The 24130-nt window shown below is 39.6% G+C and overlaps 1 protein-coding gene across 1 annotated transcript in view; it reads left to right on the top strand.

The window, feature by feature from the left end:
• LOC131975637 (A disintegrin and metalloproteinase with thrombospondin motifs 16) overlaps positions 1-24130 on the top strand; it is a 61941-nt gene that overhangs the window by 347 nt on the left and 37464 nt on the right. Inside the window, exons 3-6 of the mRNA XM_059338330.1 lie at positions 3099-3457; positions 16572-16983; positions 20857-21059; positions 23388-23471. Coding sequence (XP_059194313.1) covers positions 3099-3457; positions 16572-16983; positions 20857-21059; positions 23388-23471 — 1058 coding nt within the window. The remainder of the gene's footprint in view (positions 1-3098; positions 3458-16571; positions 16984-20856; positions 21060-23387; positions 23472-24130) is intronic.

Here is a 24130-nt window from a genome sequence, read left to right as displayed (position 1 = left end):
AATTTCATCAGTGTGTCTGAGACTATGATGCATTTTGATCCATTAAAAGTTACGCACTGCATCCCTCAAACGGTAAGCAGCATCAAGCAGCGCTCACCTGCGCTGTATGTTGCCTCTCTTCACCGCTGGGGGGCGACCTGCACCCTGACACAGAGCCATCAGTGTCTGCTGCAGCAGATTGAGGTCCACAGCAAAAATAAGGAATGCTTTACTTGCTAATTCACAAGTTACTCTAATGCAGCAGTTGATTTATGAAGTTCTTGCATGAAAAGCAGTTTTGTGGCATTAATCTAATTGCTGAAAAGCTTAATGAAAATGCATCCCTCATTTTTAGATTTTTATAACACACCAGGGAGTCACCAAATCCTTCAATGAAGGCCTTCTTTAGCCGCTTAGTCAATGCAGTAATTAGTGCAAGCAGCGAGTGCACAACTTGCATCTGTTCTTTGTTTGGTGGATCGAACCCCATGTGGCGTGCTGAGTCAGCAACTGCTCTGGCTGTGCATTCTCCTTCAGATCCTTTGTTTTTTTGTTACCATGAAAAGCAGACACGTAAACAAATACGCAAACATCAAAACTCTTTTCACTTTGCACATGTGGAGATGATCTGAAACAGAAGTGAGGGGAAGCCCTTACTTCTGTTTCAGATCATCTCACAGCCAGCACTTTAGCAACTATTGCTCAGTGTTAATGTGTTTAACATTCATTCAGCTTTGTTAGAGCGGGTGGGGAGAGCTCACTTGTTCAATCTTTTGTTAAATGTAAGCCAAGGCCCCCATTGGTTGGTCCCACTATCAGTACTAATGGCACTCAGGAGCCACTAAACCAACAAACTAACCACTGCAGGATCTTGTCTCAGTCCATCAGACAAGATGTATGTGTGTATGTGTGTATGTGTGTGTGTGTGTGTGTGTGTGTGTGTGTGTGTGTGTGCGTGCTCCGTTCCCGCAGACTCTTTGTTTGTATACTGTCAGACATGGGTCACTGCAGCTGGTTTTTGAGTTAGGGCGGAACAAACACAGTTGACTAGGTGTAAATGTGTGAGTGTGTGTTGGGGGGGTAGATGCACAAAACGCCAAAGACAGAGAAGACCATTTTCTGGTTCTGCTCTAAGTGCTTTGGTGTCTGCACAGAAAATGCTGGAGACTTGAAGTATGTGTTTGCTCTTTGCAGTCCTGTAACTTTTTGAGTTGTAACACTTCAAGGGTTGGAGGTTTGCTTCCCACTGTGACCACCCAAGATAAAACATATGCAGTGAAGGTAATGCAAGGTGCTTTAAATAAATGCATCCACTAATGAGCATATATGTTGTGGGTAGGAGCAAAAGTCCACCTCAAGATGCACCAAATAGCCAAGTTCAAACTTCAGGCATTTACACTGCCAGTGATGACACACTGTCTGTCACCCTGCATGTTCTCCCACTGCCAAAACATTTCTGTCTCTGTGCTATATTTACTCATTATTCGCTGCTAAAGCAGGTCATACTGTACAGTAACTGAGACTTGCTCTTGTTGACTGTAAGACCAAGGTTGCAGTTATTTCTGTGCACTTTAAGCAGATGAAGTGACCACGTATCATTTACACACTTGCCGTGGCCATTACAATGTCACTGTTTTATTTGTTTGCATGGTGGTTACTCATAGACCAAAAGTGCATCTAGTGCATAATGTTTCAAGGTGTGTGTGATGGCTTACAGCACCAGACTCCCTCTATTACCATTAAGGTCTGGCCACAATAACCAAACTAACTGTGCAACACCCTATAAAGTTTCTTCCCGCATCAGATTGACAGGAAATAATTTACACTTTTTAAAATTTTTGTTGCATTGTATACATGTTTGTGCACACAACAGGCACACTTAAAATTCTGCAGTGTATTCAAAGTTTTAAAGACCTTATGCAGGATGCCCTTCTTTAGTAGGTCAGTCCATTCTTACTCAGATGATGGACAGGAGTGGTATCTACTGTCATGATTTCCTCTGGAAAACCAATTTTGGTGCAGCTCAAGGAGTCAGCTACTCTTTCGAGTTGACCTTTGCAGGAAAGCCCATTAGTTTCTGTGGCCACATCGCCATTAGACATTTAACTGGTCTAAGAGGCCAGGCCTATGACCTGCCACCATCTCCCTTTATGACCTGCAGTTATTCAGCCAGAGCTGTAGTAAAAACTGTAGTTAAACACTAGGTCAAACATGATTCACTCTCTGCTGAAGGGCCTGTGTTGGAATTGTCTAAAACCCTTCCTTTTCTTGTAACTCTTTCTTGACCCTGCCAGCAAAAGTATATGAGGCAGGTCAAGGTAACTTTACAAAGCGAAAAGATTTGTGGTTTTTATTCACTCCGTAATGCAACCAAGGTAGCAGCTGATACAGCATGCACTTTATCACAGGAAATAATGTTGACAGATCAAATTAGTAATGACTGAACACAAGGACAATGGGTTTAAATGTTGCCAATTTGTATCCACATAGTATAGTTCATGTCAGCAGTTGCATGGATGGATTACTGAAAGGCCTAGTGGCCAAAGTGTCCTGGGCCTCGCTGGCCTTCACCTGCAAAATGTCACTCAAACGTGCCAACCAGGAAGAGACACAAAGTGACCACAAGTAAACATTAACAGACTGATGCAAAATAGCTTCAAAGACACACAAAGAGACTCGCAATGGCTATAAAAAGAGGCAAAACAACTACAAAATGGCCACAAAGAGACACAAATGATCACAAAACAGGCAAAACTAAAAACAACAAAAAACAGTGACACAGAACCACAGAGAGACGTGCAACAACTATAAAAACATCAAAAACCACATTAAAAAAAAGAGACTAAACAACTCTTAAGTCTGTGTGTTTTGCTCCTGTGTAGCAGAGCCTGCATGTCTGTACCCAGGGGCCAATTGTCTCCTACTCTGCCCATGACCAGTAGCCTCCGCTGTTTGATCCCATGACATCTATGTTGTTAATCAAATGCATCAAAATAATAGATTTAGCTTTTAGACTAGCTGCTTTCTTTGCAAACACTTAATAATCCCCATACGTTTTTATTGTTGTTCCTTTTCTCTGATTCTTTCTTCCTCCCTGTCTTCCTTTATCTCCTATCCAGAATATGAGATAGTATCTCCCTATGAGGTCAACCACCAAGGCGTTTACATCTCTCACGAAGTTACCCACCACCAGCGCAGAAGGCGACGCAGATCCCTGACCCCAGATGCAGGCCCATCAAACACAGACAGCAGCAGTGAAACAGTCCACTTCCGGCTGAGTGGCTTGGGGCAGGACTTCCACATGGAGCTGAGGGAGGCCTCGCACAGTCTGATTGCACCTGGCTTCACCATCCAGGTCCTGGGAAAGAGCGGCACCAAGAGCCTGAGGGCCTACCACCAGGACGACCTCTGCTTTTACCAGGGGTCGCTGAGGTCAAGGGTCAACTCCTCTGTAGCACTGTCCACATGCACAGGGATGGTGAGTCTGAACATGCATGGAGTCGGGTTGCGTGAGGGCTTGGATGGAAAGGGGGAAGCAGATGAGTTTGTTTTTTTGATTTGGGATGAGTGTCTGCATCTGTGAAAAGGACTCTAGGGTCAATTAATTTGAAACTATGTGTCTTGGACATTTTATTTTATTTTAACTTTGGCAGCATTTGGATTGATCTACCAAGTGAGTACTGTAATTGCACGCACGGATCTAGAAGGAATACTGAGCCTTGGAGTCAAATTCAAGAACTTTAGCTCATCCTGGGACCACTGATAATATAAACACAGCATGAGTGTTCTTGTCATGCTGCATTAGTGGGGAGACTAAGAAGAAGTAAATGACAGAATGCAATACATTACATGTATTGTAATTTTGACGGTTAGAATTAAAATTTCAGATCAGATTCCCCCAGAGAGGGGAATGATGTATGAAAGGAGAAGTAAAATCTGATTACAGCCTGGCAGTAAATCTTGATCAAACCCACATTTTTGTCACTGGAAGGCACTGTCCTTTTCCTTGACACATACATAAGCAGTCCTTTCAGTTTGTGACTGTGAAGCTGCCTTTCACACACCACACTTGACTCAGTGCATTGTCGGTCTGGTGCTGTCAGAAAATCCACTTGCACTTGACTTAAATTGAGTTAAAAATCTACTGGCTAAGTTACAAGTCATGAACAGAAGTTTCTTCCTCCAGTCTGCCGTGCATCATTAGTCCTCGATCATTCCGTGTATATTGCACGTTTGCCTAAATCAGCTAATGAATAACTAATGAATGGAAAAGTCTGTGAACACCACAGAATGTTTGGATAGTTAGCCAGGAAAATCCAAAAAATACATACTGTACATGCCAAACATGCCAAAACAATGTTCTGGTGGTTGTTCATCTTCTTCTTTAGCACACAGTATACTGTTTGATCAGCTTTCATGGCCAACACATAAAGCACAGTTCACAGATGTAAATTGTATTTATTATTTTTAATATAGATTTTATTAGGTTCTCAACTCATAAGCAATAATATTTGCAGATCTAACACAGCTGGCACAATAATTAGGGAACTGACTGTGTGCAAATTACAAAATACAGTATATAGAAAATGTAATTGCACTGAATTGTCTTATAAGGAGGGGAGGGTGCAACTTGGTAGCAAGATTACTTGTTAGTAATGTTCATATTAAAATGATATACAATATACTAAATGCTACACAACTAATGAGCTAATATGCACATCCAGAATTGAGCAGATTTATCGTTGTTGAGATGATCAGTTCAGAACAGAAGAACATGGTGCTTTTGCGTTGAATTGAAGTGTGTGAACCAGTATGTGTACTGTGTTTAGGGGTAATGTTATGTTATGTTATGTTTGTTTCTACCATTTTTAATGTTATACATTTAACTTGTCTCGGATAAAAGTCATTCATATAATTTATTGGCTGATACTGCTAAATGTAGACATGTTAATTAGTACACCTGGACTTGTTTGTGTTCTGTGGAGAAAGCTGGCCGAATTTCAACTCTTGCCTTGGTGGTCCTCCTCTTCTGCATGAATAAAGGAAACATTACTGTAAGAATGTCATTAAGTGAAGCAGTCCCACCCCAGTAAGACCTGAAGTGTTATACTAGTCCTCTCAGCAGTCTGGACTAGAAAACAAAAGTCTTAATGAATACACACTAATCCTGTCCGTCTTGAACCCACAAACACATTTATTCATTTAGAGCTAAACAATCACTGGAGACAGAGTGCAGCAACCGTAATATTACTTATTTGCACAGTTCGTGGATTAAAAAAAGAAGTTAGTCTTGAGAGCATTCAAGTTTGTGGCCATATAAACTTTGCATGTGAACAACCTTGTTATAGCAGAAAATACAATTAAATGTAGTCATTTAAATGTGCTGTCTTTTCACAATTTTGACCAAACAAATATTTTGAAAGTAGTATGACCACATTTCACTGCATGGCCTTTTTGGTTATGTTAAATTCTTGGGCTGTCTTGGGTTGGCTTGCTGTTTATATTTTCATTGTGGAGGTCCACTGCTGTGTCTGAGAATTGCCCTCTAAATCTAGAGAGAATGGCACATCTCCAGGGATGCTTCTTCTCTTTCTGCGTGTGTGTGTGTCTGTGTTTGTGTGTGTGTGTGTGTGTGTGTGTGTGTGTGTGTGTGTGAGTGAGTGTGCACACATGTCTGCATTTCGGACCAGATCCCAATAAAAGATTCAGCCAAAAGGTCTGGGGTTGCACAGACTGTAAATGTGGTTCTCACGACTGAAGCTGGCTAAGATGGACTGGGTCAGTGCATCAATGAGAATTTGACTTTTTCTTATGTGAATTAGGGAATCGCAAAGCAACATCAGCAGACAGAGATATTAGGACTCCTGGGGAATGCTAAAGATAGTGACTATTTTTCAAAAGGACCGAACTGCATATTTTTATACATTATACATTTCCCAAACTTGACCCCAATACTGAATATCAGAGGGTTTTTAAAATTCATTCCTCCATCCATTGCCTGAAATGGGCCAGCATATTCAGCAGAACTAAATACCAGCACATCTGATTTTTGTCCCCATGAGAACCCTTAGTTCTATTTTTTATTACTATGTTCTGTGTGCTGCAGATTATACAGATTATATGCTTACTACTGGTCAAAACCTGGCAACAAAGTTAACTAGGCCACCTAAGAGCTCTTACGAGACCTTGCACTTTGGTCAAGTTCCTATTTGGCAGGAGGCTGGTAAATATTGACCACAGGAACTCAGATCAATAGTTGTATCAGTGAGAGCACCAAGTTTAGCACGAAACCACTTAGATGAGGTCATTCCACAACCCTTATTTGCTCCTGTCATTGTTTGACAAATTTTACTTGATAAGGAAATTATGTTTTCAGATTTGACTATGACCTGGAATTCACATACAGCAGAATCTAAATGGACAGCTCCTTTCACTACAGTGTGATGAGAATTGTGGTATTTGTTGTCAAAATCCATCTGGAACATCTTGGTCCTGTTCTTTTTGTTAATATGTGTTGTCATTGTGTTTATGTGTGCAGCATGGGTTGTTTGTTGAGTGTGATTGTCTTGTAATAAGCCTCTTTAAACAAAGACGGAAATTACTCTGTTTGCTATGCATTGATGTTTCTATCTGCCATTCTCTATTTTAATTGTTAGTCAGGATAGCTGGTACACAGTAAGATTTTGTAAACTTACATTCCCTGCATTTTCTATGTTGACCATTTGCTTTAATTGCATTGGTTGTTGAAAACAATGGATCATTTTAATCATAGAAAGTGCTTTTCAATTGAAGTTTTTTTTTGTTAATAGGTATGTTTTTGGCTAAAACATGTCTCTGCATCAAGGTTATTATAGTTAATGAAAACTATGAATTCCGAAATAACGAAAACTAGAATTGAAAAAACATTTTCGTTAACTGAAATAAAAATAAAAACAAGAGTTTAAAAAAAAAAAAAAGATAACTAACTGAAGCTGCATTGTGTGGTTACAAAACTCCTGAAGACCCAGCTCTTCAGAGAGCATCTTCTCTCCTAGCACCACACGATAATTCTACCCCTTAAAGAATTGTCACTAGCACTTATTGATGCACTAATAGCTCTTACTGCACTATACCTGGATTGTTTGCTTTTTTTCCTTCCTGTAAGTCGTTTTGGATAAAAGCGTCTGCTAAATGACTAAATGTAAATGTAAACTAACTAAAACTAACTAAAATTAGAGTGAAAATGTCTCTCGTTATCGTCTTTGTCAACTTTTTTCATACATAATCCAGTGTTTCTATCAGAAAGAAGATTTTGTTTGTGAACATGCAGGAACACATTGGTGAATCTGTTTGTTGAGACTGGGATGTCTACACTGGGACTAAAATTCAAAACACCTGGAACTGTAAGAGTTAATAACCTTATTGTGGCTAAGATGGATAAGCCAAAGGAAATAAAGGCAAAATTTACTGTGCTTTTTTTTTTATTTCGCAACCCAACAAATCCCCCATTACAAAAAACTAAAACTAAACTTAAACTAAGCATTTTCAAAAAATAAAAATGAATTACAACAAGCAAACACACTCTTAAAAACTAACTAAAATTAACTGAATTTGAAAACAAAAATTCACAACGAAATTAAAACTGACACCGGTAAACAAAGAAAGGGAAAGAGAGAGAGAAATACTGTAGAGATGAAGGCTTTCGAGGTCATTGTTCCCTCATTGGCATTCTGAAGTGCTGAAAACCCCCTTGTAAGGAGTGTTACGTTGTAAAGCTTATGTATAAGATGCCTTTTCAACTCCCCTCCTCTGGCAGCCCATATAGTGGTTAGCCCCGCTTTGATGACAGTAGGGAGTTCAACCATAAAAATCTCGTACTCAAGCAAGGAATTGCTGGAATAAAAGAAGCAGGCCAATCCCACTGACTCTGTTCACCTGCCAAATGGTTCAAGACTCTGCACAGTGACACACATGAGGAAGGAGAGATCATAAAGCAGGTCCCTCTCTGTGTCGACTTTATGCTGCAGCGTAATCCTCTTTAGTCTGGCTTTTATGGGGGTGATGGAGTTGAGGGGTGAGTGGAGTGCCATACAGGCACTGTTTAACTCTGACATCATGAATCATTATGTTTTCCCTATATATGACTCCATAGCAGTGTGGGATGGCGATGTTGGTCGGTCATCTACCACTTTGGTCCAAACTGAAAATTCTCAACATCGATTGGATGGATTAGCAAAAACTTTTGTACAGACATTCATAGCCCCCAGAAGAGAAAGTCTATCTTCATTCAAAAATGTGTATGTCCTCTAGAATGTTTGCATTTGACTACTGACTTGTATCCATGCAAAGTTTTTCACTAGACAGGTGTTTTCACAATTCTCTACTGAAGGGAGAGAGATTTCTGTGTCCTTCTCTACAAATTGGGATTCAAATGTACGCTGATCAATAGCAGCAGTGAGCAGGGCTGAGATCCAGCCTGGGTATACCCAGACTGCCTTGCGCGCTCAATTTCATTTTGAACTGCCAAGGGGTCTGGAAACCACAGCCGTTCCTTACCCCTGTTTTAGGGATCCAATCACAGAGCGGGGAGGGACGGCAAGACGATGACGCGTACTACCCGGCAGACGGAAGCTTGTAGTTTTCTTACGGATCCAACATGGCTGCAGCAAACGCGAAACTCTCTTTAGCTGTAGATGTTGTTTTAAATAGTATAGAGCGAAAGTTGAAAGGCGAAAGGTCTCTAGGCGGCTCCGCTGTCCACCGGCTCGTAGCGAGATCACCGGCGTTAAGGTAGCTATTAGCCGTTACGGCGTTAGCGGTAGCTCTTAGCCCCGCTATTGTAACGCCGGTGATCTCGCTACGAGCCGGGGGACAGCGGAGCCCCCAGAGACCCGCAGCAGCTTGTTTATTGCCCATAAAATCAGTGGATGTGTGTGATTGAATGACATGAGGGGAAATAAAGTGTGAAAATAAATAATCTTGCAGAAAGCGAGAACTGGAGAAGCAAAGCAGCAAGCAACACTCTCTCACAGACACACACACAACAAACATCCATTTCTGTTGCTCTACTACGTCATCTGGTATAACTGATATGATATGATATGGCTAAGAGCTACCTACAGACGCTTTTGATAGACATTCTAAGCGCCCAATAAACGGCTCCGGAGGATCGTAAACCACACCTCCTCTACGGAGAAATGAATGGCTGGTTCCCAGACCTAATCTCATTTGAGATTAGTCTGGTGTTCTCAGTAATGGAGAAAATATAGATATGCTTCTAGCCCTTTTTAGTTTTGGTAGCTAAAAACACCATTATGCTTAAGTAAAGCTTCAACAGAGTAGTGTAGCCTTGTTAACTGCAGTCTGCAGTAACTAACTGTAACTAACTAACTGTACTTCATCATACTTCACACTGAGCTTCACATAGATCCGTATCTGATTATCTAATCTAACATTTACTCAGACATCGAATGCACACGTTTTTCTTTTTTACCAAAGGGAGCCGCTTAATGTCCTCCCACTGCAAATCACTTGGAGGTCATGTGTTTTCCTCTTGTAAAAGGACGGGTGTGTTTCTTGCCTCAGGCCTAGTAGTAGTCGTAATAATAGAACGTTGTGCACTCGTCCCACCTCTGGGATTTCCAAGAATATATGAGTGATGGTGTATTGATGTGATGATGCTTTGAAAAGCAGGCAGTGTGGTCTTGGTAGGTTGCTATAATCAATTTTCAAAACCTACAGTAAGATCAATCAGATGGTCTTCAAGGATGGTTACTGGGAAGATTATTTGTGATTATCGCTCATGGTTTTGTTAGTCATGCAAAGTGGATTAGGTCCTGAGCCATGAGGATATATCTCAGAAACTAGTCAACTTGGAACATTTGTTGTTTTTGAACTAATAGAAATCCAGTTGGTGTAATGTGTTCTGGACAGGCAGCCAACAGATGGCGAAGGTACAGCTTGAAGTGAGATCGCTAATTGAATAAGCAATGGTGTCTAGTGCTGAAATGCAATGTGTCAGTGAGTGTCAGTCCCAATTTTTCAATAAGCCCTGTCGTAGCCATCATGGAAGGGGTTTGCATGCATCAAACAAAGCAAAGAATTATTGCAGCACTTTGGTCTGTCAAAGGAGACATTGTTTGGAAATTTGCTTTGAAGAATAGATTTGTGAGGCTAATTTCCCCTTTTTTACTTAAATTCTTGCGTTGTATTTTCATTATTTATTGTATTAAACTCTCAGGCATGCTGTACTTCTCATATTCTTGGACTGACATACAAAGCAAGCTTGGATCAAAACCCTAACTAATGAATATTAACTCTAAGCAGTCTTTGGTCTCTTTAGCTCTCCATTAGAGGAGAGACTTAAAGAGAGGCAGACAGAACGAAGGAGAGAACCATATACTACACATCGTCAGGTGCACCTTGTAATGCACTGAATGTTTCCTCCCTCAGTTCCGTTTTCCAACCCACAACCCCCCTTTCCTGTCGCTGCTTGTCTGGATGCGTCTGACTCCAAAGAGTCCAGCTGTTTGCGCCCTCCCAAGTAGTGTTTCAGCATTTTATGACTGCTATTTGCACCTCGTAGCAGTGCAGTGTGTAATCTGATGACTTTGGCTATTTAGGAAAAGGCAGTAGTTGACCTAATCTCCTAACATAGTGACTTGCATACACATACTGTGAAGAAGCAGCGGACACATGTTGTTTTGTGTGACGCCAAGCTTAAGTTTAAAGACCGTGCCAAGTTAACAGACTAAAGACATCATGAAAAGATTACCTATGGGGTATGTTGGCTGTTTTGAGGATGCATGTTGCTTTGTTTAAGACAGAAACATTGCAAATTCATTATATAGGATTATTCAATTTGATTTTTTTGGTAAGAATTTTTAGTCTGGTTTCTGCTGGTAAGTAAAAGCTTATTCTGCTCAATAGACGTTAAATTCCTGTCCTTTAGAAGAACACAGAACCTACGAACACAAGTTAAATAATACAATATAAACATCTGGAGTTAATATCTTTAGCACAGCGAAAAAAGCATAAAGACAGAATTCATTAAACAATGAGGGGCATTGAGCTATGTTGAGGGGAAACATTTCTTCCAGTCAGTGTGACAGCACACGTAGATGAGAGGAAACAGGAGGATGTGTGGAAACTCGTGCATCTTGTTAGGATGGAGCCTTGAACACTGGGCATACCAAGAGCTCATCCCTGAGAATGAAACCCCTTAATTTGACAACAAGGAGCCTAAGGAAGATTTAATATAAAGGTTTTTAGAAACAAATTAAAAGTTTTATAGAAACAGACAGTTGTGATAAGGCATGGAAATGGAATCAAGGATCTATGTAGATTTCACTATGTACAGTACCTTATGTACAGAGAGTTGGCAGTTGAAAAAAGATTTACATAATGATACATCAATACCTTATTTTGCTGAGGGACCCTGGAATTGGAGCCTCATCATGGACCCCTGAAGATCTCCAGAACCCTATATGGGAACTAATGTGCAACATGTCACACAATTAATTTTGACATACAATATAATACATGAAGTGACTCTATTTTGCCCCGAACATGATGACAACAAAAAAGAAAAAACAACGTCAGTAGAAAATACAAACCAGACCACATACAGAAACTGTAGAATGTAACTATGCATGTGGTGCTGAAAGGGAAGGGCCAGAAGTGGCAGTCAGAGAGTGAACATTGTCGCCATGAAATGCAGTCATAGCTATCATGACGTTCATGCTTGTTGGCATGCCTCAAGTGGAATTTTTGAAAAGACTTTGGCTAAGGTTACAGGATTTTGATGACATCCTCTGCATGATTCTAATTTGAATTGTTTGCTGCAGGCATGCATGCATACATCCATATCTGCATGCTGCTCTGAATAGTTCAGTGTCGTATGCAGATATAAACAACAGTGAAAGCAAAGCCATGTTTGGAAATTTCTTAGCATGTGAGTGAGATGGAGTATGTGGATGAAAATAAGCTGACTGTAAGTAATACGGCTCTGCATATATCTTCACAGTAAATACATAGTTTTTCTTCAGCCAGATGACAATTCCAGACTGCTCTTTGATATATATCAGAACATGAAGTTTCTATAACAACTCCGGACTAAACAGTCCAATCCACCGGCTGCAGGTGTGATTGTCTCTTTCCATCTTGGATTTCCTTTTCTTTATCGGCCCATCTCCCTTTACTGCCATTGGAATGAGCTAACCTAAAATAACCCCTTTTAACAAGAACAACATTTTATTCCCCTCCTTCAAAAGCTTCCACTCTAAACCGTTACGATCAAGCAACCTGTTCTCATTCCCAACTCGTCAGATAGTCAGTGACCCTTGGCATCTGATATAATGGGTAAGACAGCCTTCAGTAGTTGTATTAGATACAAGCTTTCCATTGACTCTAATGTAAACCCATCATTATTAGACCGTCAGAGCCATGAAAAAAAGAGCGTGAAGGTCTGTTTCGGGTTGAGTTGAGTTTTGGGTGGGTCAAGCAGTTCCCCAACTTTGACCTTGGAAACTGGTGTTCCAGTCTTCAAGAGTCTTTTTTTATTTGCTAACCTGTAAATTAACTTCTGTACTAAGATACTTTACATCAACTACAACCCCAACGTAACTGGATCCAGTAGTTTTAAATGGACGTAGTTGTTTTTAACTAAAACTCTGTTCTTTTCTGTAACTTTAAATTCAAAAAGTTGTATTGACTAAAGTCAACCATGTCCTATGAACACGGAAGTTAATTTTGAAAGCCACTGTGCATGTAATAAGTGGAAACTTACTCTCTTTCCCTGACACGTCCAAAATTGACACTAGTTGTACCTAGAGGGTCCATATCTGATGCAGAGGGGCACAGTATCTGACGAGTTAGGAGTGAGAATATGTTAGATCAAGATTCTAAAACACCAGAAATGTAAGCTATTTTCTCTGAAGAGCTGCTTCAGCTCCACTGTAATGGCTCAATGCTCAAACCACCCACCAGACAGAATAAGTACTTAGCATGTTAAACTTTTCAAGGTTGACAGCAGCGCAGTTCAGGTCAGAGGCCTCATCGTGACTTGGAACCAAATTATGACAATCGCCTGTGATTACACAGCACTGGGGCGGGTGCCATGAGGATGACAGGATCATGCTCAGGTTGTCACATGTGATTGTAACCAACAATCCTGGCTGGGCTTCCTGGCAAGGATTATTTCATGAACGTTGGCAGGCAAGCTACAGCGGAAGGTGGTATGGCATTAGTGAGCCTCTCTATTCTTATTTTTCTCTCTTAATAATTGAACCCACACCCTCTTGTATTTTATTTCCCAAAGAAAACTGGTTTGTGGGCAGTTGTTTCATAAAAGTGGTTGCAACATTGTGTTTCAACACAGAATAGAAATGACAGTGGTGGTGTGCTGCTGATGTAGCAAAACATGTGCGCTGTCAGAGGACTTTACTACCAAGCTTCCATTGTTTGTTTTTTTAGAGGGGCCTAAAAGATTGTAATCATCTCCATAAGTACTGGGCTAAAAAGTGTGTTTCCGGCTGTAAATATGTCTCCAAATATATTTCTGCGTCGCTGTTTGTGGTAATCATTTGCCTGTCAAATACCAGTTTCTGTACGGTGGGAAATGATCATTATCCGACCCAGAAACACCTGTAAACAACAACTGCTCTCCACTGGCTTTGTGGTAAGGGCATAAAAGTTAACAGTGGGATTTGAGCAAGCGTCCTCCACATTGTAGACCACATTTGACAATATACTGCTATGAAACCTTGCACTTCAGGAATCCTACAGATGAATCCATCTTTGTTCTCTTTTGTTTGATAATGCAAAGTTTGACCATGACTATTTTTATAACATTTGAGAGACTAAGCCAATTTGGATTCTGTAGAACCAATAATATAATATTTATAAGTTAAATGCATGATAACTTTCTTTTGTCACACTACGTGGTGAAAGCAGTAAACTCTACAGCCATTGCGGTCACCGCTTACACATCTGTGTTGGCTTGTATTCACAGAGTTCATCATTTTCAACTTCAGCGCTTAATACAGTCACAGCATTTTCCAAGGACTCTGTTCCACTGGTTTCCTGATCTGTGGTTGAAAGGCTGGCAGAGGCAGAGGCCCAGGGTAGTAAGTGATGATGAAATGGGGAAAAATCAGTTGTGGAGATCATTATAGTGACACCAAACACATCACCAGTAGAGGTCTGCTTCTGCAAGATTGACCAATTGCAACAAGAAACACTTGAATGCACACACAGGTACGCACAAACAGGCTGATATTCACTTGCACATGTTTAATCTCTGTCTTCTCATTCCACGCTAACCCATTTTTTGTCCCACACGCACAGATCCCCCTTGTACCGTGTTTAGACTATCATACACACACACACACACACACACAGCATGCACACCCTGGGCCAGCTACAGCGTCACGACTGCCACTGTGTCAGCCTGTTTCTGTCAGCCAAGGACCTCACACTCCACTCAGTGAAAAAAATGTTAGTCAATTAAACGTATTTTAGGGAAACTGCTTTTTCTGCCAAGAGCAGTTACACTCCAAACTCTCTGTGCCAGTTGACTGTCAACACAGATGTGGTGCGTGTTTGGAGAGACCGAGAGAGACAAAGAGAGAGGCTGAGAGCAAGAGAAAGTAATCTCCAAGTGTCTGAATCGGCTGTGTTGATAGTTTATTGAAAATGGAATATAAAAACTGGAAATGTCTCCGTCTCTTAGGGAAAGAGACAAAGACGGACTGAGAAGGATAGAGAGAATAAGGTCAACTTAAGAAAACCTGCGCTGAACCCTAGAGATTTAGAACGGGCTTTCCCATAACATATCCCATAAAATCACAAGTATAAGGCTCTGGTACTTAAAGTGGTCTGTCCTGAGCAGCAGTTTTTAAAAAGTGAGTAGTATCCGTTACATCTAGGAACATATTTTTGAAAAGGATTGGTTATATATTATATTCAGAAAGTACTTTACGTGCTATTTTTGTATGTTTTCTCTGTTGTAAGGGTGTCTCTTTGTGTTGAGAAGTGGAGGATTACTTTTTTGGTCAATGCATGTCTGCTTCTTCTATATTTACATTGCATTGTGTGTTTCCTTCCTGTGCAAATAATCCTTTTTCAAGTGCTTGTTATCATTTGTTAATAGACATTACTTGCTGAAAGCCATTTTTGAGGACGCTTTTTATAAATTATGCTCCTAAAAAGTGATAGGGACAAGAGCATCCATATAAAAAAGGTGTGGGCTAATGTCCCCAGTATCCCATTATAAATGACACCTATGAAAGAATGTCTAAAACCTTGAGAACTGTGTCCTTATACATTGTTTACAAGAGAGATGCCACCACCTTTCATCCTCACACCAGCCCTTTTGTTTGAAACTCTCTATCTGGCCGAGTCTTATTTAGATTTTTCTGAGATAACGTCTGACCCTGAGCAGCAAAACAGATGTTGAACATGAAGAAACACGGCCAGTAATTGAGCCTCGCAGAGGTTTAGGGGGGTCAGGTTCGCAGTGACCCGAAAGTCAAATCTTGACTAATTGCTGACAGAGACGGATTGGGAAGCTAAACGAATTGCTGGGGAAGGGTATTGTTTTGCTCATTTGGAATATATGACTACGGGCCTACAGGCTGCTTTCTGAGTGGAAGAGAACGTGCCAGCTGTTGTGGGTTGAACACCAATATTCCACCAGTCACTTTTAAATGTTGTTATTCAGCCGTTATTCATTTGCCTTGAATCAAAGTGAAGCATATAGGCTATTATATCTAAAAGACAAGGTCAAATATTATACATTTTTGCAAAATACATTGTATCCGTGACATTTCTGAGCAACACATTAACAACACACAGACCTGAGTTCATGAGAGATAAAATAGTTTTTTGTAATACTGTGCATAAACATAACACCAGGAAGGCAGACAAGGGTGATATTGTGCAAGCTCATCCAAGAACTAATTCTCTGGAAAGAACAGTGCTTTATAGAGCGAGTAATATATGGAATGATTTACCACTTGATATCCGTCAAGAAAAAAGCAAAATATCCTTCAAAAAGAAATTAAAGATGTACTTTGTCAGTGGTTAATGTTAGGTGTTGGGCTTATTATATTTTGGGGGGGGGGGGTTATTTAAATTTTAGATTATTTAAAAAAAAAAATTGTTTATTTTGGTTGAAAGGACGCTACTCTTTATAGAAGCGATGTTTACCTGGATTCATGATGTCCAGGATTACAATCAATGATACTGGTTAAAGCTGTATTGTTTGTTTGTTTTTTGTATTTTATTTGTTTTCTGATCAAATGCATTTGACCAATTATTCCTAAACATTTAATCCAAATGGCTATAATTCAATGGTTTGATTCTACAAACTGTCTTTTAAATTTGTGCTGCATTTTGTAATGAACTTTTGTGCTGCAGTTTTCTAATGTATTTTGGAATGTATTTTTATTGTTAAAGTTGTTGTAGGACTGTTGAGTATTACTTGTTGGAATGTGGACCCCAGGAAGACTAGCGAACTGCCACGGCACAAGCTAATGGGGATCCTTTAATAAAACATAAAACATAAAACTTGCCAACTGTAAAGCTAATAGTACTTTCTGTTTTGCCTCTAGTCAGGTTTGATCAGAACACAGGATGCAGACTTCTTCCTGAGACCTGTGTCCTTCAGTCTTGCCCAGAGAGAGAACTTCACAGCACCCTCCAGTCACCAGCCACACATCCTCTACAAGACCGTGAGGGAATCCCAGACAGATCAGAGAGGTCATGACCCAAGGGTGCTTCAGAAGAGATCCCCAGATATAAACCATCACAAATCAAACAGACACTTTGTCACCAAGAGATCTGCAAACTCACAGATAGAGCCAACCTCCATCACACCTAATAAAGATCAGGAAAGTGACATCAGTCACAGTGACCGGATGGAGCATCCTGACAGTGACCTTTACAGCAGCAGCCATCGCCTAGACAACGACTACAGAAATGGGGAGAAGCAGAGGCAACACTACTGCGGGAGACGGAAGAAATGTATGTAAGGGCAATTTCTCATTCTAATCCACATGTAGCATGCAGCGTTTTTATAAACTTCACTCTCATGTACCGGTTTTTCATGTCCCTTCAACTGCTTTACATGCATACATTTAAGCAAACAGGGAGACAGACTATAAGAACCTGGTCTCACAGGAATCCGTGAAATAGCCACGGATTTGCTTAACTCAAAATCCGTGGAATAACCACGGAATCGCTCAAATTTCCGTGAAACTGACATGGATTTCGCTACAATGCAAGTTAATGACAGTCATATCCCTTGGCTATTCGTGGTCCAAGTCACGTGACTTTCAAGGTCCCGGCGGTCAGAACAAAAAACATGGCGGACAGTTCTCTCATTTTTAGTGAAAAAATCAATATTTTGACTTAGTTTCTGCATAAAAATGGATTTTGATCACATTTCTAGCGAGAAATATATGTTTTATTTTCTAAATATTCACTCAGTGAATGTACATAATCACTTTGTATGTTGGAATAGCCACAGGATATGACTGTCATTAACTTGCATTGTAGCGAAATCCGTGTCAGTTTCACGGAAATTTGAGCGATTCCGTGACTATTCCACGGATTTTGAGTTAAGCAAATCCGTGGCTATTTCACGGATTCTGTGAGACCATGTTGGACTATAAGTAACACAAGCGTCATTAGCTTTTTGTTTGCATTTTACAAACCTTAGTAGGCACTCAGGAGATGGAGATAGGGAAAACTGCATGGACCTTCTCTGGACTGCTGATAGAAGATTTCGTTTTAAATGCTTCAACAACAATTTTATAATGAGGTTAATCTTACTCATCTTCTAATATGTTCTCCCACCTAAGGGATATTTGCCTTTGCCTATGGATTTTTTCCCCCTTTAACTTTTAAAATTAGATTATGTGACATATTTTGTTCTAAAAAAATGTAATGTAGTCATTTTGCCCTTTTCAATCCCTCAAATGAAAATGGTTAACATTTGACACTTAAATAAGAATGTTCCCACCTAGACATACGGCTCACATTGCACATTTAAGCTCTGTCATAATATTCTCAAATTTTCCAGTTATAACTAAATTATAGGTTTGAACTTCGAGAAGTTAAGCCACATTTTGAAGAATTATCACATCACTTACACTGTCTTGGAGAAAGGAAAAAAGATTGACATATGATAATAATTCTATTAGTTGACATTTCCGGTTCACTCTGTTAGCACTCAGCCTCCCAGGGTTGTGATTGGTTGGTGTATGGGAAACACAGACACCACTATTAAAGGTGTAGTTCAGAATTATTGAAGTGGGGTTTTCTGAAGTACTTATCCATAGTCATTGTATTATCTATAGTGGTCTGCATGCCCCCAGTTTGGAGAAGCAGACAGGAGTACTGGCACAAAAGCTAAGCAATGTACTGCGGTGGATCGGGGCAGCAGCAAAATATACTTCAACTTTCTTTTTAAGGATGAATCTGGACTAACTTTTTTAAATAAAGACAACACAATAACAAAAAGCTAAACAATTGAGGCAGTGGTGGACGAAGATACCCATGTTCTGCGAGGTAAAATTATTGTTTTAGTCACTGGAGTCTGGTGGCTTTGACCAGAATTCACAGGTACTTACTCATATAGTGAGAACAACACATGTATCATTTCCTTAGCCTCATAGCATATTTGCCTAAGTCATATTTGAGCGTTTCGGAAAACAAGAAAAAAACGATACAAACATCACACTGGTCTTTTTTTGGAACGAACACAGAGTACTTCTGCTCACTGAACGCTATTCCGAAAATATGAACAAGTCCACTGCAAAAACTCAAAATCTAACCAAGAATACTTATCTTATATCTTGTCAAAATGTCTTATTTCTAGTCAAAACAAATCTCTTTACAAGTCTCTCTTTAAAAGCGTTTTGCTAGCGTTTACATCACTTCATCATACCTTGTTGCAGAAATATGATTAAAAGTAAAAACACACTTCTCCTAATCCCTTTGATTGACTGAAAGTACATTTATTGTCTAGAAAGTTGAAGAAACATGAACTACCTTAGGCAGATATCACAATTTGGCCAAAAAATGACTTAGGCAATTATGCTATGAGGCTAACGATTTGTAACACAACATTAGAAAGTAATACCTTCTGTCCTAACATGGGCTCTTGTTAACACATCATTAACCCCCATTGTGTTAAAGAGACAGAACAAGATGTTTGTGTTTTACTGACTAAATGCTGAATGCATTTCTGAATTATCAGCAAATTCTTAATTTAGAAGATTTCATCAACGATAAATAATGGCAATTCAACAGGTTTAGCAAATCTCCTTGAAAGTTTATCCTGAGTCTAGAAAGCTTTCTGAAGAGGTTGTGATTTGAATTTCACGTGGCGACAAATGTTTCCTCTGAAGAATAATCTGTATTGACATTTCTGGTGACATGAGTGACATGACCTGTGAAAGGTTCAGGGAAGTGTTTTATACTCACTTTACACCGTGACAATGTTTGGTCTCAAGAAATTACCACAAGATCAGTTAACATTGCTGGTGTCACAGGGGTCATTAGAAAGAGATTGGGCAGGGATTGGACTGGTACCACCACCATTACCCTGCAGAACCCCAGCTGTCTGTCCCCTGTGAAAACACACTGATGTTTACATTCCCATAGGATGACATCACTGAACACCTGTGCCATGTTTTAGTCAAAAAGGCGCTTTGGTCGCTCACCTGCTGTTCGCCTGTATAAGCAAACGTTCTAGCTTTATAGTTTATCGCAGCCAAGCAGTGATAAGTGAAGGTTCTGATAACCTGGAAGTATTGTAGTGAAGATTTGAAGCGATAATGTCACAAGCTACATTCATTTTAAGTCTTGCTTTGCTTTGACTTATGTGCACTATTGACCTCACGTCATAGTGTAGAAGTGAGTATGGATGTAAGATGTGTTTCTTAGAGGCAACCCAGCTTCAAAAGATAAAAACAGGGCAGAGCTCGGCAAGATTAAGTGTGTGTTTATCTGAGTCATATGTTCACTTAACAAAGCACTGATACGTTTTCAGAATAAGTTTGCATTAACAATCCATTGCAATTTACGTCATGTGTTTTTTTAAGAGAAAAAAAGCATATCTTATCTATGACATAGCTTTGGGCACCATTCAAAGTACCTTTATTGAAAAAAAGTTTGCAAAGTAGCTTATAATTTAATACATTAACTACTTGTAATGAATCAAGAAATGGCCCTTGTCCATCACTATAGAGAAATGTGTTATGTCTATATGAAATTGTTCAGAGATTTCTTTGATGACTACACTGACAGCAAGATGGATTTGCTTTTATTAATGTCTTGGTAATGTCAGTTTAATGCTTTCCTATAACAGTTGCATATGAGAAAATGTGACTTGCTCTAGCTGCTAATGTACAACCACATACTGTGGTTTCACACTTTACTTAATGGTACCATAACACTGAGACTGCCAGAGTCAACAACAGAAAAAACCTCAGTTTGCATTTTATCCATGACATCAGTTTATGAAAGTAAGAGTATAGTTAATCATCCACAATGATTGTCATCTACTTGCCAGAATCGCTGGTTAACACTCAGACAAAGGTGGCGATTTGGCGAGTGGCTATAGGTTCATTTTAAATATTGCACAGCAATCGGCTGTGGGAAGGAAGGGTTGTATATTTGTAATGGACGTCATAACTGCTGTTAACTTGCTATTATATGCGCTATTGTTTTTTCTTTCATTAATCACTCAGAGCCCACTATGCATAACAGCTTGATCCTAAACATGTTGAGTCTATAGCCACAGTGGGTTGTTTTAGTTGGTTCTCATGGGCTATGTAACAATATCGTTAAAATGCTGAGTTCTTTTCTCCTTTTTCCTGTTTTATTCAGACATGCCCAAACCTCCAGAAGATGATGTCTTTAACCTTCCAGATGAGTACAAGTTCATCCCCAGGAACAAGAGAGCAGTGCTGATGAAGCACCAGGGCAATCAGAAGCTCAATGTGGAGACGCTGGTGGTGGTGGACAGGAAGATGATGGACAACCATGGCCATGAGAACATTACCACATATGTTCTTACTGTGCTTAACATGGTAAGGGAACCCTAATTATAATCAGTGTCAGACATCATTAGAGCTCAAAGAAAAACTAAGGTAGAAATCTAAAAAATTTACCTGAAGGGTGATGGACCAAGGTGTTCCCTATAGTAATTGGCTGATTCAGTCTTATTTTTATGAATAACAAATGTGATAAAGGATAAGGTGTTTGTCTACTTGCTACGCCATGTCTTTCAGCTTTATGCAAGGGAGGAGAAAAAACATTAAGTTTCATCAAGTTGATTAAATTGCCTTACAACAATCCTATTCATTAGCACTGGCTCATGTGCTCTCAATCTCACTTTTTTTTTTTAATTTAACCTTTATTTAACCATGAAAGTCTTATTGAGATTAAAAATCTCTTTTACAAAAGAGTCCTGGCCAAGACAGGCAGCAGCACAGTTAGTTACAGACAATCATTTAAAAACAACAGAGAACATAAAAATAGAGTCAGAACATCATCAAGCAAAGCATGTATCGGCGAACGACGATTTAGCCTCTTGGTGCGGGGGGTTCTGGTGTAACCAGTGGATATCCAGATAACAGATGACCAAATATCTGGGCTAAGACTTCTTCCTTTGCCAGTCATTGTTTACAGTCTGGTTAGCAACTTTTCGACACGAGAATGGAGTTGGAGTTGAGAGACGACATCCACGACCAAATTGTTTCTCTGAATATGAATGTACATAAAATTTAAAGAAGCTCAATCGTCTTCAGACGATAGCTGTTGCTTGCCGTGATTGCTTTTGGGTTAATGTAACTCTTTTTACGTCTAAATGGACTATTTACCGGCATACAACCAAAGCTTGTACGAAAAATGATTGGTCAGTATTACTCAGACTACAAAAGGAAGACAAATGGAAATCAGAGATGTTTGCCAAACCTTAGCCTTTAATTAATAGACTTTAATTTGTCATTGTGCAGTATGTAAAGGGCAAATATCAGCAGAAATTGATTTGAAAGCCATAGATTAAGTCATTTGTAGTTTGCAGTGGCTTAGGGTTTAGTGTTTTAACAGCCCTGTCTTCCATTCTCACTTATCAGAAAGTGCACATCTAAAAACATGAAACTGATATCTGGATGAGATCATCACCACGACACTCAGTGTCCCCCCCATACCTCTCAGCTGATCTGCAAGCAAATTCCGTCACGCTCGTTTTGCTACTTAATGACTGACTGACAAATCCAAAGATAATCTGTCTATTTTGAAAACATAGTTCCCTCTAGTAGAAACCAAGTTGGAGCAGTCACAGCCCGCCTCAGAGGAGTCACCTAAATACAGTATGGAGTTTCACAGAAAACACCCAACGCCCTACCCCACCTGCCAGCTCTCATGGGCCTTCAAAAGGTTATTTAATATTTGTTAAAAATTGAATCCGATATGCCTCTCCAGCTTATGCGTAGATTTATGTTTTCTTCTCAGCCGAGTGGAAAGACTTCAAAAGCGTTAATTACCAAATTAAAAAAACACCCTGTACATTATGTACTACAAACACTGAGGCTCTATGGAAACCTGTGATTGTTTCTTCAATGAGGCAGTGAAAACACAATGATTCACTCTATCTGTTGAATTTTGCAAATCTGGAGCTCTGTCAAACACTGATGTTCCAGGAGATCTTACTTTAAGTAAGTGGTTTTGATTGTCTCTTTGACCTCTGAATTCTGCTAGAATTTGGTAACAAACCACAGCCATGTGTCTTCTCATGAGTCAGTGCAGAGGAAGACCAAACATCAGGAACATAAGGAACCAATGAGAGTGTTCCAGAAGGGAAGAGAGAGAAAAAGGCTTAGTGAGTGGCACCTGAGGTATTCACAGGGCCCGAGAGAAAGACAGCGAGCGAACGACAAGACAAAGAGATCAGGAGTCCACTTTCAAAGCCCAAAGTGTTATGATTGATGGTCAGATATCCATGTGAGTACAAGAAGCTGAATTGAAAACAGCAGTTATGGCTGTCATACCTCACCGATACCATCAAAAGGGTTTGTGTGTTATTTCTACAGGAATGTCAAGGTGTGTTGTCTCATGCACTTGACACAGACCTCTCTATTGTGTGTGTCTACATAGTGCAAGGACCTACAGACCTTATGTATGACAACACAAATATCAGTCCAGTTACTTTTTTAGGAAGTACTTCATTTTACCTTACTTTATTCTGAATTTGGAAATTTTAATGATCCTGCATTTTTAAAGACATAATAGAGCTTAAAAAATGTCACTTTAATGACCTTATAACCATCTAAAGCTCCCTGAGAACACATGTTCACACTCAAGAGACTGCGTATGGTTTAACTGGATAACAGTGTCTGTGTTTGTGTCTCTTCTAGGTCTCCAGTCTCTTCAAAGATGGTACAATAGGTGGAAACATCAACATAGTGATAGTCGGTCTTGTGCTTCTGGATGAAGAGCAGGTGAGCAAAGCAAAGCATTTGAAAATCCGGTAACGCTTTATATGAAAGTCCTTGTAATAACCATTAATTAACAAGTAATAAGGCCCTTGTAAGTCCTTACAAGATGCTTATTAACATTATTGTGTGTATATAAGCTTATATAAGTGTTAATAATGGCATTAAAAACACCCATGACCCACCCATGATGTCTTTGCCATGCCTTTATTAATCTTATTTTGTTTGTTTATTGATATTAAAATATACTTTATTGCTCATCTATTATAAGTTAACTATAAGTTAACTATGCTTTTTGCAACTACCGGATCTAAAGCCAGAACAATGCCTTATTACTTGTTAATTAATGGTTATTAAGGACCTTATTATAAAGCCTTACCGAAAACCCTAATATGTCCATAATTCCAGCCACTTAAGAAGAAAACACTTTATTTTAAAAGGATAGTTCTGATTTCTTGTAAGTTGGGTTGAATGATGTATTTTTCCATAGTCAGTGTATTACCTACAGTTGATGGCAGTTTGCATGCCCCCAATTTTTGGAGAAGCAGCTGTACCAGTACAGAAGCTAAGCAGAGCACTGCTGTGAACGTGTTTAAGCCACCTACAAAGAGGCCCGCCTAAAAGAAATCAATATCTGTTTAAGTGTACTTTGTATTTAGAATATT

The sequence above is a fragment of the Centropristis striata genome, chromosome 8 (genome assembly GCF_030273125.1).
Source record: "Centropristis striata isolate RG_2023a ecotype Rhode Island chromosome 8, C.striata_1.0, whole genome shotgun sequence".
NCBI lineage: Eukaryota > Metazoa > Chordata > Actinopteri > Perciformes > Serranidae > Centropristis > Centropristis striata.
The sequence above is the reverse complement of the archived record's forward strand: the minus strand, read 5'-3'. Positions and strand labels throughout refer to the sequence as shown.